This window comes from Cervus canadensis, chromosome 1 (assembly GCF_019320065.1).
Source record: "Cervus canadensis isolate Bull #8, Minnesota chromosome 1, ASM1932006v1, whole genome shotgun sequence".
Taxonomy (NCBI): domain Eukaryota; kingdom Metazoa; phylum Chordata; class Mammalia; order Artiodactyla; family Cervidae; genus Cervus; species Cervus canadensis.
The window spans coordinates 6032274-6044860 of NC_057386.1; the positions used below are offsets into that span (position 1 = coordinate 6032274).

Below are 12587 nucleotides of genomic sequence, written 5' to 3' on the forward strand. Positions count from 1 at the left end.
ACGGACAGGGCAGGGTGTCCGCTGCGGACCAGAGGCCGGTGCCTGCATTCTGAGGAAGCTGGAGCAGGGTTTGGATCGGTAAAGAGGAGGTTCGGATGCCTGTGGTCTTACCTGCCCCACCCCCGACCCCCGGTTGATTCAGGACCGTCCTCATAGTGCTGTCAATATAATGCCTTCTTAGATGTCTCCAGGGCTTCCCAGGTGGCACTAGTGGTAAAGAACTCGCCTGCCAAAGCAGGAGATGTAAGAGACGCAGGTTCGAGCCCTGGGTCGGGAAGATCCCCTGGAAGAGGGCTTGGCAACCCACTCCAATATTCTTATCTAGCATCCCATGGTCAGAGGAGCCTGGCAGGCAACAGTCTGTAGGTTCGCAAAGAGTCTGAGACAACCGAAGCGATTTAGTATGCATACGTGGACATCTCCGTGGGTTCCTGGATGCCCAGTGCTTACCCAGTGCCTGGCGCACGGTCAGGGTTTAAGAGATGTTAGTTTATCTCAAGGGCTGACAGTCAGGATGGTTTCAAGCCCTGGAGATAGGTGAGACCCTGGCCCGCCTCCTGCCCACCCGCTTCTGGCTTCAGGCCTTTCTCTCTGGTGGTCCCGAGTTGGTCACTGCCACACATATATGTTCATGGGAGAGTCCAGTAGGCGCTCAGTCTCCTAGCATCTGGGGCTGGGACTAGACCCCATGCCAGACCCTTCAGGGAGCGCCCCTGATGACTGTAAAGTAGGGGCAGGCAGCCGGACCCGGTGGGACCCAGGAGTCCTGAGGCTGGGAAAAGAAGCTCTAGAACAAAGAGCTTCCTTCTCCCCACCCCACCCCCACCGCCCCACAAGCCCACAGCCTGCTGCCCCTCCCTCCAGCCTCCCAGACCTGTTTATCTGCAGGATTTAAGTCACCTGCCCGTGTGCATAATCCCGTAATTAGCCTCAGCTGCTCAAAGCCCAACTGTCAACCCCCTGGTGCCCCTGGGGGTCCTATCTCAGGGGATGGGGGCTTCCTGGCCTCTGTTTTCCCATCAGAAGGCAGGATGTTAATAACCTGCTCTGCTGTTGAGAGGATTAGAGCGATCCTGTGAGGGTGAGGCTATTGTGAAAGATAAATAAAGGATAAGGTGACAGATGCTGAGCCCAGAATGGTGGGTGTTGTTCGGGAGCCAGGGCGTCTTCAGTCTGCTCCCTGCCCCAGGGGCAGAGTCTCCCTGCACACCGACCGCCTGGGTGCTTCCGGCTTTGTGGTCCTGGAGGGCTGAGCCTGGTGGAGGGTGACCTGGGAGGGGATTCGGGGAGCCTTTCCCTCTGCCCTTAGCCACACCGCCTCACATCTCCCCAGCCCCCTCCCGGCCGCAGACAACCACCTTCCATCTCTATAGATTGTCCTGCTCTGGACAGTTCATGGAAACGGGATCCTGCAATCTGTGGTCCTTCGTGTCAGACTTGTTTCACTGAGCATAATGTTTTCAGGGTTCATCCATGTTGTTGCCTGGGTCAGAGTGTCATTCCTTTCCGTGGCTGGATGGTGTTCCCTGCTACTCCACACTCCTCTGGGTTCCATTGACCACTTCTCGGTTGATGGACATTTGGGTCGTTTCCTACCTTTTGGCTGTTACGAATAATGCCGCCAGGAAGCAAGAATGTTTACGCTTAGCGCCTGACTGGGTACACGGCAAGTTCAGCCATCTCTGACTCTTTGGGACACCGTGGATTGTAGCCTGCCAGGCTCCTCTGTCCATGGGATTCTCCAGGCAAGGATACTGGAATGGGTTACCATGTCCTTCTCCAGGGGATCTTCCCAACCCAGGGATTGAACTCACATCTCCTGCATTGGCAGGCGGCTTCTTTACTGCTGAGTCACAAGGGCGATGGTTAAAAAGGCCGATCTGTGGGCCCCGTTCCCTGGAGATTCTTGTTCAGTGATTCTGGGCAGTGCTGGGAATCTGCATTTCAGAGGCTCCCAGGAAGACGATGAAGGGACCTGCAGACCCATGAGAAAGGCAGCCTTGGACCATGTCAGTCACGCGTCTGCTTACCCGGGTCCTCAGAGTCTTGCAGGAAGGTGGGGACCCGGCCAGGATACCAGCCAGATGTGGCTCTGTTCTAAGCAGTTGGCTGGACCTCGGTGGCTTTATGAGCTCAGCATTCTGATCTTTTTTCATCTAGCCTCAGGGCTGCCAGGGCCCTGTAACACCCTTCCTGGGACCAAAATCTCCTTCCTTGAGTACCCACAGGATGGTACAGCTAGAAATTTGACCAGCCACAAATTTTCCTTCTTAAAGAAAAAACAAACACAAATCCAGAAGCAATCTTACAGAGGTGACATCCAGCAGGAATCCGGCTTTTGCTTTGCTGTCTCTGGTTTATAACCCGAGAATAAAGGAGCGGTGAGCTGAGCCACCTGGATGGAAAATGACGTCTCCTGAGCTGGGCGCCCCCCCCCACATTCCTGTTCTCTGCTGGGGCTTCCCGAGCAGGCGAGGGGTGAGGGCATGATTTCTTCTCTCAAGGCGATGGCCCTGTGGGTCCTCCCTGACTTCCGGCCGGGGTGAATGTGAGGCCCAGAGAGGTGGTGCAGTCTTCCCGGGGTCACCCAGCATCTGGAGCCTGAACCCAAATTGCACATCCTTCCCTCCCTCAGAGAACTTCGCTGCCCGTTTGGTGGCTTGAGGGGGAACGACGGTTTCCAAGCGGGGGTGATTTTGCTCCCAAGGGGACATGGAACACTGTCACCGCGGGAGGAGGCAGTACTGTGGCCTCCAATGCCAGAGGGCTGCTGCCAACCATCCTACAAGGCCCGGGACAACTCCCGCTCCAAATGGTCCAGCCCAAAGCGTCAGTAGCACCAAGACTGCAAAACCCTGAGCCATCCAGAGGCCAGAAAGACGCGGTTAGAGCTGCTCAGCTGCTCAAAGCCCCACAGCTTAGCGCTGCTCAGCAGGAAGAAGTCCCCACACACTTTGCTCCTGGTATTTCTCACCTGGGAGATGCTGGGGAGGAGCCTGGTCCCTTCTGTGGCCCCATCTATCGATGACAACCCCCTCCCCTGAGTCTCAGGCCCCCCTAGCTCCCCAGTGGATCTTGGGTTCCCTGGCCCAAATCTAGAACTGTGCAAAGATCACATCTGGCTTTGACTCAAGAACAGGTCTGGATGTGGGGCGGTGAGGGCAGGAAGAAGGCAAGCCAGGGCCTCTGCGGAGTCAGGGGGCCGGGATGAGCGGAGACAGGGCCCTGCCCCAGCCGCGCCTCCCACCCGACCCCCTGCCAGTGTGGGGTGGGGGGGAGCCTGTGCATCTTGTGTGGTCAACATCCCCCTTGAAACCTCCCAGAGCAGGTATCCAGCTTGCTACAGGTTGAACATGGACACTTAAGACTCAGAGATTTTGTGAAAGGACACTCCCAGGCTGGGCCGGCCACCTCCGGGATGAGGGAGGGCCCTGCCTTGGGGCAGGGGGGCGGGGGAGTGATGTATCCATTTCCAAGGCTGCTGGACCGAAATACCACTGAGTTGTTCAGTCACTCAGTCGTGTCCAACTCTTTGCGACCCCTTGGACTGCAGCACGCCAGGCCTCCCTGTCCATCACCAACTCCCGGAGTTCCCGCAAGCTCATATCCATTGAGTCGGTGATGCCATCCAGCCATCTCATCCTCTGCCGTCCCCTTCTCCTCCTGCCTTCAATCTTTCCCAGCATCAGCATCTTTTCTAAGGAGTTAGCTCTTTGTATCAGGTGGGCAAACTATTGGAGTTTCAACTTCAGCATCAGTCCTTCCAATGAATATTCAGGACTGATTTCCTTTGAGGTGGACTGGTTGGATCTCCTTCCTTCCACATGTGTCTGTGTCCTAATATCCCCCTTTTATTATTTTTTTTCTCTTTTTTTTGGATTAGCCCCCTTTTATAAGGACACCACCACCTTATAAAAGGACCACATCCTCACTCAACTGATTACATCTGCAACAACTTTATTTCCAAATAAGGTCACATTGGGAGGGGCTGGGGAGTTGGACTTCAACATTTAAATCTGGTCGGGGGGAGGAGCACAGCTCAACCAAACAGAGGAGCATCCCCCCAGCCAAGCCGCTGCTGGTCCAGAGGCGGGGACGGGAGGTCTGGTTAGGAGCCTGGGTTCTGGAACCCAGTAGCTTTGAATCCAGCGAGCTCTGTAATTGGCAGTGCGGCCTTGGGTACCAATCTGACTCCTCATTACAATCCTGCGATAATGAGGGCCCGCTCTAAGTTGTCGGAGAAAAGGAGACAGTGTGCAAAGCATTTAGCACTGCACATGGCCCCAATGCAGCTTTCTTTAGAAAGTATTCCCTGGGGGCTTCCCGGGTGGTCTAGTGATTAGGGCTCTTGTGTTTCCACTGCAGAGGGGCATGGGTTCAATCCCTGGGAGGGGAAGTTCCAGATGCCACGAGGTGTGTGTGGCCAGAAAACAGAAAACGTTCCCTGGGCCGATGCCGGGTGCCAGTCTGGGTGACTTTTAGGATGTACAGGAGCTGCTTTGGGGGGCAGCGTGCTCACAGAGGGGCCCCCACGTCTCCTTCTGTGGCCATCTTGGGTCTGTGCTCGCGGGATTCCTGGCAGTGAGAAGAGGAGGGAAAGTTCCTAAGCTCTCGTCCCAACCCTGCCTTTCTCACGAGAGCTGCTGGTGATTCTGAGCTGAGGCCACCGGCCCACAGCCTGCCTCTCACATCACGGTCTTGCTGGTGACGTCCCCTTGTTTGCTTTCCCACCTCCCATTCCTCCGCCAGTTCTTACTCGTCCTTTAAGACCTGGTGCTGGAACTTCCCTGGTGGTCCAGTGGTTAAGACTCTGCCCTTCCAGTGAGGGGGGCACAGGTTCGATCCCTGACTGGGGGACTGAGATCCTGCTTGCTTCATGGCATGCCAGAAATTTTTAAAAAAATAAAGTAGATATGCAACAAGGGCTTCCTGGTGGCTCAGTCAGTAAAGAATCTGCCTGCAATGCTGGAGACCCGAGTTCGATCCCTGGGTTGGGAAGAGTCCCTGGAGAAGGGAATGGTAACCCACTCCAGTATCCTTGCCTGGAGAATTCCATGGACAGAGGAGCCTGGTGGGCTCCAGTCCATGGGGTTGCAAGAGTTGAACACAACTTAGCAACTAAACCACCAAGCAACAGGGATTTACTGTATATTAGCATAGGGAACTATATTAAATATCTTATTTAAAAACAAAACAACACAGTGCTGGTACCTCCTCTTCCAGGAAGCCCTCCTGTAGTGGAAAAGCTGGATCACGTGCCCCTTCTCTACACTCTGCCTACCTCCTGGAGCCCAGCGCTTGTTATTAAAATGGTCTGTTCCCCACTGTACTCCGAATGTCAGGCAGGAAATCACATCTCTCTCTGACCCAGGGGTATCACTTAATGACTGGGTTACGTGCGAGGTGCCCAGCAGTTGTGGTCACTCAGCCTGAACTCCCCGTACTGCCTCGGTGGCAGCCCCGAGCACCGGCCCTCACCCCAGCCCTCCGCAGCTCAGCTCCGGTTCACCTGGCCGAGGGGCACAAGGGCTCCATTGTGTGCCCGAGTGGACAGGGAAGGGGGTGATGATGCTCTGGAGAGTGGGGTGCGGGCTGGGGTCCAGACAGATGGAGCCCCAGACAAAGCCCTCTTTTAAGAGGGGCTCATGGCAGCCGTGCTGACAATGTCCTGACTCAGGAGGCTGGATGTCAAAGGAAGCAAGGGCCCACGGTGCCCGTGAACTTGGCGGTGCCCAGAGGTCATCTGAAGGTGATCAGTGGATGATGGGCATCGGTGCAGGCTGCTCACCCTCCCCTGCACTGAAGGCCCCGGAGGGTGCCCCTCGGGCCGCTGGTGCTGCCGCTGTGCCCAGGAGCCCTGACACCAAGGGTGAGGGTCGTGTAGCTGGTCGGGTTCCCTTGCATGCCTCTGGGGCCCACACCCGCGGACTTGTGGGCAGGTATTTCTTCATTTGGGTCTGACACTTGATCAGGGCTCCTGCTGCTGGCATTAGGGCCCGAGCCAGGAACTGGATCCTGGGAGAGGCTTGCACGGCCCTGGGGCTGAAGCCCGGAGGAGGTGGCCAGAGACATCTGTGCTCCCCAGGTACACTGCAGGCCCCAGCGCCCTGCACTCAGCTCACTGTGGCCGCCCAGCCTTTAGCAGGCTGTGAGGGGGCCCGGGGCAGTGGCCTCCTCCTTTCCATGCACAGAGCCCCAGCCCAGCCTGTCTGGGGCGTCCCCTCTCGTGGCTCCCCTGGAATCCCACCTGACTGGTTAAGACCTCTGCGGGAGGGTCCCGGGCTCCGGCCTCCTAGGAAGCTGTCTTACCTCTTCCTTCCTCCCTCCACTGAAGATTTCAGAGGAGGGCCCTGCTGGGACCTGGGGGAAGGGAGTGGTCTTAGACCAGTTTAGGTGCAGTGAGCACTGGTGTCTACCTACTGGGAGGAGCCTGGTGGGAGCCCCAAAGCTGCGGTCCTCCCAGCACTGGGGGCTCCTGCATCCTGGTGCTGGATGGGAGTGCACCCAGAGGGACCCCTATACATCTCCTGAGTCCAGGATGCTGGACCGGGCTCCCAAGTCAGCCGCCTCTGTCTGCTCCCCCAGTGGCCACCCTCACGCCTTGTCTCCTCTCACGCTCTCTTTGGGCCGTCACTAGCCCTGACTTCCCTGCTGACCCCGGAAGGGAGCTCTGAGACCGTGGGGTGGTCCCAGGGTAGCCCGTCCGCTCAGCGTCTTGTCCTCTGTTGGGACTCGGTTGACCTTGACCCTGGCGCTCCCGGACGCCGAGTCTCATTCGGCCCCTCCCACTCCTTCCCATGGCCTGAGTGGGGGTGAGGTCAGTGGTCATTGTGGACATCGGGGTGGGCCTGGGGCTCCCGGGTGACTGCTGGCCTCCCCTCGGGACCTTTGCAGATGGTGGTTCTTATGGATCCAATGGAGGATCCTGATGACATCCTACGGGCGCACCGCTCCCGGGAGAAGTCCTACCTGTTCGACGTGGCCTTTGACTTCACTGCCACCCAGGTGAGGGGGCGCCTGGGCCTGGGGACACACAGAATCCCTTCTCTGCCCTCTGACCAACCTGGGAGGGAGCCCTTAGGAGACCCCGGGACCAAGCCCCAGGCGTCCCTCCATCACTCACTGTCTCCCTGCTGCATCCCCACATGCACACGTGTGTGTGAGCCTGCATAGTACATACAGAGCCTTCTGCGTGGACACCCCGCGGTCAGCACACAAATGCCACCCTCCACGGGGACCCACACAGCAGTCCCCACAGGTGGCCCCAGGGGAGCCGCAGGAAGGTGCCCGAAGCCCTTCTGGTGCTGGGAGGGGCGGCTCGGGGAAGCTGACACCCTCTCAGGGACCCCCCGTCTCACCCATCTGTGGACGCTCCAAGGAGCAGGTGTGAGGCGTCCTCTGGGCTGGGGCCCGGGAGCCAGCTGTTGGTGGGGAGGGTCTCAGGTGTCCTGAGCACTCTTGCAGGCTGGCATCCCCCCCCACCCGCCATGGGGGCAAAGCAGAGACATCCATCCCCCTCCCCACCCCCACTTCTCTGGGCCCAAGTGCCCCAGGGAAGACACTGCCTCTGTGGAGGGTCAGGGTGAGCCCGTGTGCTCTGCCCTGGCTGTGCCCAGGGTCCTGATGGGTCTCCTCTTCCCTGCAGGAGATGGTGTATCAGGCCACCACCAAGAGCCTCATCGAAGGCGTCATCTCAGGCTACAATGCCACCGTCTTTGCCTATGGCCCCACAGGTGAGGGCGAGTGCCCCCGAGGATCAAGCCCCTCACCCTCCACCTCGGTGCTTGTCTGGCCCAGGCCGGAGCAGGAATCAAGGACGTGGCGGATTGAAACTGCCCTCTCCCAGAGCCCTTTGGACCTAGAGCCCCACCCCCAGCCAAGGATGCCATCTTCTCCCCCTGCCCCCACCTCCCGGCCACCGGGGAGGCTCCAGCCTTGAGGACAGACCCAGGTTTGCCAGGGGCCCCCGCGCTCCCGGTCCCTGTCCTGCTCGCCCACCCCCCTGCTCTGCCCCAGGCTGCGGGAAGACCCACACCATGCTGGGCACAGACCACGAGCCCGGCATCTACGTCCGGACCCTCAACGACCTCTTCCGAGCCATCGAGGAGACCAGCGACGACATGGAATACGAGGTGTCCATGTCCTACTTGGAGGTGAGCCCTCGGTGCACCCCGTCCTGTGGGCGTGGGCCAGGAGGTCCACGGGACCGGGCTGGTTTACCGCCCTGGGGTCAGGTCAGGGGGCAGTCTCCTGGGGGTGCTCATCACTGCTTCTCGCCCATGTGCCTGTGGTCGGCTTCACCTTATAAAAACTCGGAGAGGCTCAGAGAGGTTAGGCAACTAGACAGAGGTCACACAGTAAGTGAGGGAACAGGAATTCAGACTCAGGACCCTGCAGCTTTAAAGCCGAGCCTTGCCCACTTGGCTGCTCGAGTAACCAGGTCACTGAGCACAGACCTCAGCCACCCTCCCAGAGGCCATCCTCTGGACCCACTCCTGGGCTTCCCCGGTGGCTCAGATGGTAAAGAATCTGCCTGCAGTGCAGGAGACCCAGGTTCGATCCCGGGGTTGGGAAGATGCCCTGGAGAAGGAAATGGCAACCCACTCCAGTATTCTTGCCTGGAGACTCCCATGGACAGAGTACAGTCCATGGGGTCGCAGAGTCGGACACGACTGAGCTGACCCTGTTTGCTTTGCCGGGCCACCGGCAGGCACTCTGTGTATGTAGGTGCAGGTAAGAATGTTACATACGCGGACAGGCTTAGACCTGCCCGCCTTCTCCACCTTGACACAGCCCCCGATGCCCACCTGTGGGAGTGCTATCACTGGGCAATAGCAGATCGGCAGGGGTGGGAGCCCACAGAGGCCAGAAGCGGCGGGAGAGCCACTGGGCTAGGCTCCATCTGGCTCCTGGCCTCCCCAGCTCCCTCTGGAAGCTGATAATCTCCTGGGTGACAGCTCAGGAGGGGCAGCGAGGCATTGCTGCCAGCACCTGCTCCAGCCAGCGTGGTGTTGACTTAGCCAGCAAGATGCACTTCGGGGGCCACGGTTGGGGAGGCTGGCTGAAGATACCATAAGGGTTGCCTAGCAACCGCCAGGGCTTGGCCATGGGTTAGGTCCCATCCTCTGCTCGGTGCCCGGCTGGCCTGCAGAGAGAGGGTACCTTCTGTACTGTTGGCTCTGGCAGCCCAGTGTTTCCCCCCTGGATGCTGAAGCCCCCTTACGCCCACCCCATAGGAAGGAAGGGGTCCGTCTCCTTAACCCGGGGTTTCCCTGAGAGGAGCCCGGAGCTCTCGGGAGGGATGGAAAGCCGGGCTGTTGCCTGAACCTCCTGCTCTTGGTCTCCCATTAACGTCTGTCCCCTGCCCCTCCCGACCGGGTCCCATCAGATCTACAATGAGATGATCCGGGACCTGCTGAACCCTGCCCTGGGGTACCTGGAGCTGAGGGAAGACTCCAAGGGGGTGATCCAGGTGGCCGGAATCACTGAGGTCTCCACCATCAACGCCAAAGAGGCGAGTCTCGTGCAGCCAGTCGGGCAGTGGAGAAGGACACTAACCCACGCATGTGTGTGTTTGGGGGGTGCCCAGAGGTGTCAGGGCTCTGCAACCAGGGAGCCGCTGCGGCTCAGCTGGGCCGGAGCTGGGGCAGACACCGAGGACCCTGGACGACACGCCCCCGGCCACGCTGACCCTGGGGACCGGACAGGCATCCCGCCTCCTAGTTGACAGACAGGCCCTGACCTTTCAGCCCCCACAGCACACGGGGGGTTGACCCAGCCCTGCCTTGGGCCCCCTCCCACCCTCGCAGAGGCAGGACTGGGGAGTGTCCCCACGGGCCCCCAGGAGTGGCCTCCCTGCTCTGCCCCGCCCACCCAGATCATGCAGCTGCTGATGAGGGGGAACCGGCAGAGGACCCAGGAGCCCACGGCCGCCAACCAGACGTCCTCGCGCTCCCACGCCGTGCTCCAGGTGGCCGTGCGCCAGCGCAGCCGGGTCAGGGACGTCCTGCAGGAGGTGCGGCAGGGCCGCCTCTTCATGATCGACCTGGCCGGCTCTGAGCGGGCCTCCCAGGTGAGGCCGGCTCCCCTGGGGCTGGGCGCAGAGCTTGGGGGTGGGGAGCAGGGCAGGGAGGCTGGCCCACCCCGCTCCCCGAGGGGTGGAGTGGGGACTGTTTCAGGGAGGATGGGGATGGGGGGGTGCTCTGGAGGGGAGGACACTGAGGGATGTCACAGAAAGGATGGGCTGGGCTGGGGGACCCCAGGGAGACCCCCCCCAAGGGGCTGTTTGTGGGAAGGGGCCTGGGAGTGTGAGAGTCTCTCCAGGGAAGGAGACAGAGCGTGTCCCAGAGGACATGGGGAAACAGCCAGGAGAATGAACGGGCCCGGTGAGGAGCTGGGGCCCCAGGGAGACGATGTCCGGGGTGGGGGACCCTGGACAGAGCCTGGGAGGGGACCCTTCCCACCACATCAGGGACAGAAAAGGGCCCACCACCCACTTCTCAATATTCATCTCCCCCCCACCCCCACAGCCATTTGCCCGGCCCTGCCACCCAGGCCTGGGCCCAGGCCCCCTCTTGTGGGCAAATTCAGAAGTTTCGTGGTCGCCTGAATCCATGGGCATCTCACCATTAGCACTGAGGCAAACTCAAGCACCAGGGAGAAGTAACAAGGGCCTCGTGTTTGAACATGTGGGGTTGGTTTTAACAGGGTGGAGTAGGAGAAACATTCTTTCCCTAAAGGCCTGAGGGCTTCCTGGAGGAAGGGGGTGGGGAGCAGCCAGCGGGGAGAGGGTGTGCCCCGCAGCCACTGGGTCCCAGGCTGGGCAGAGACATCTCCCGAGGGCAGCTGTGGGCAGGGCCTCCTGGGACTTGGCCCTGTCCTAATCTCACATCCATTCACACACACCTTCATGCGTTTCCTAGCGCACAGGCTTCCTTTTTTTTCTTTTAATATTTACTTATTATTTATGTGTTGGCTGCTTCGGGTCTTAGTTGTGGCACATGGAATCTTTAATTGCAGCATTCAAACTCTCAGCTGTGGCATGTGGGACCTGGTGCCCTGACCAGGGATGGAACGCAGGCCCCCTGCATTGGGAGCGCGGAGTCTTAGCCCCTGGACCGCCAGGGGGTTCCTCACACCTTCTTATACACACATTACACACTGTCACATGTACACATGCAATTCACACACGCTCACACGCCCTTCCCCGCAAACACACAAACTTCTGTCTGTCCCCTCTGGAGCCTGGCTCTCTCTTTAGAGCCGAGAGCCCACGGCCGTGCCGGCTCCCAGCTGAGCTGCCTGGGAAGTCAAGACCTCCCTCCATCTCGCCCTCGGCCCTGCCCTTAACTGTGCCAGCAGGTCAGTGCCCAGGGAGATGAAGAGCCAGGCTCTCAGCATCCTCGGGAGCCTCCTGCCCCCGCTCTTGTCCAGCGTGCATGCTCAGTAACTTCAGTCCTGTCCAACTCTGTGACCCCACCGAGTGTAGCGCGCCAGGCTCCTCTGTCCATGAGATCCTCCAGGCAAGAGTACTGGAGTGGGCTGCTTTGCCCGCCTCCAGAGGATCTTCTAGACCCAGGGATCGAACTGGCTTTTCCTGTGTCTCCTGCATTGCCAGGCAGGCTCTTGACCACTAGCGCCCACCTAGGAAGCCCCACGCTTGTCCAGAGACCTTCTCATTCTCTGACCTTCGGGAATGCCCTCCGTGATCCCTGGAGAGAGGGCAGACCAGGTCCTCAGTGTCTCTTCCTTGCAGAGCCCTGGGGGAAGGGGAGGGGTTTACAACCCAGGATGGCCTGGGGCGGGGATTCACAGCTGCTGCTCACCCCCCCAGACACAGAACCGTGGGCAGCGCATGAAAGAGGGGGCCCACATCAACCGCTCGCTGCTGGCCCTGGGCAACTGCATCAATGCGCTGAGTGACAAGGGCACCAACAAGTACATCAACTATCGTGACAGCAAGCTCACCCGCCTCCTGAAGGTACCAGCTGCCACCAGGCCCGGGCCCTGGGCATCCGGGGCGGGGCTGCCAGCTTCGCAGAGGAAAATACAGGATGCCCAGCTGCATGTGAATAAATAACTGATAAATAACGAAATCCGGTTTGGGTATCAGTATGTATGTCCCATGCCATCTTTGGGACATACTTATAAAGCTCACTCATTTATCCAAATTTCAGATCTAAACTGGGTGTCTTATATGTTAGGGCTTCCCAGGTGGCTCAGTGGGTTAAAAAAATCTGCCTGCAATGCAGGAGATGCAGGAGACGTGGGTTTGATTTCTGGGTTGGGAAGGTCCCCTGGAGGAGGGCATGGCAATCCACCCCAGTAGTCTTGCCTGGAGAATCCCATGGACAGGGGAGCCAGTCCGCGGGGTCGAGAAGAGTCAGACATGGCTGAAGCAATTGAGTATGCACTCGCAGGCCTCCGTTTGTGAACAGCAGGGAGGAAAAGAGGTTGCATCTGAGCATCTGACCGCCCCCTCCTCACCAGCCCCAGGGCTGTGGGTCTGAAGGAACTGGGAGTCATCTGCATTTGGGGGTTCAGATAGACAGTCTCGTGGCTCCCAGAGGCTGCTGTTGCCAGGGGGC

General features: G+C 59.4%; 1 protein-coding gene across 3 annotated transcripts in view; it reads left to right on the top strand.

Moving 5' to 3' along the window:
• The window catches only part of KIF19 (kinesin family member 19), a 29763-nt gene that overhangs the window by 7401 nt on the left and 9775 nt on the right, over positions 1-12587 (top strand). For all 3 annotated transcript variants that reach the window (XM_043455274.1, XM_043455441.1, XM_043455358.1), the window contains exons 3-8: positions 6895-7005; positions 7646-7733; positions 8017-8153; positions 9389-9514; positions 9878-10072; positions 11834-11980. In XM_043455274.1, coding sequence (XP_043311209.1) covers positions 6895-7005; positions 7646-7733; positions 8017-8153; positions 9389-9514; positions 9878-10072; positions 11834-11980 — 804 coding nt within the window. The remainder of the gene's footprint in view (positions 1-6894; positions 7006-7645; positions 7734-8016; positions 8154-9388; positions 9515-9877; positions 10073-11833; positions 11981-12587) is intronic.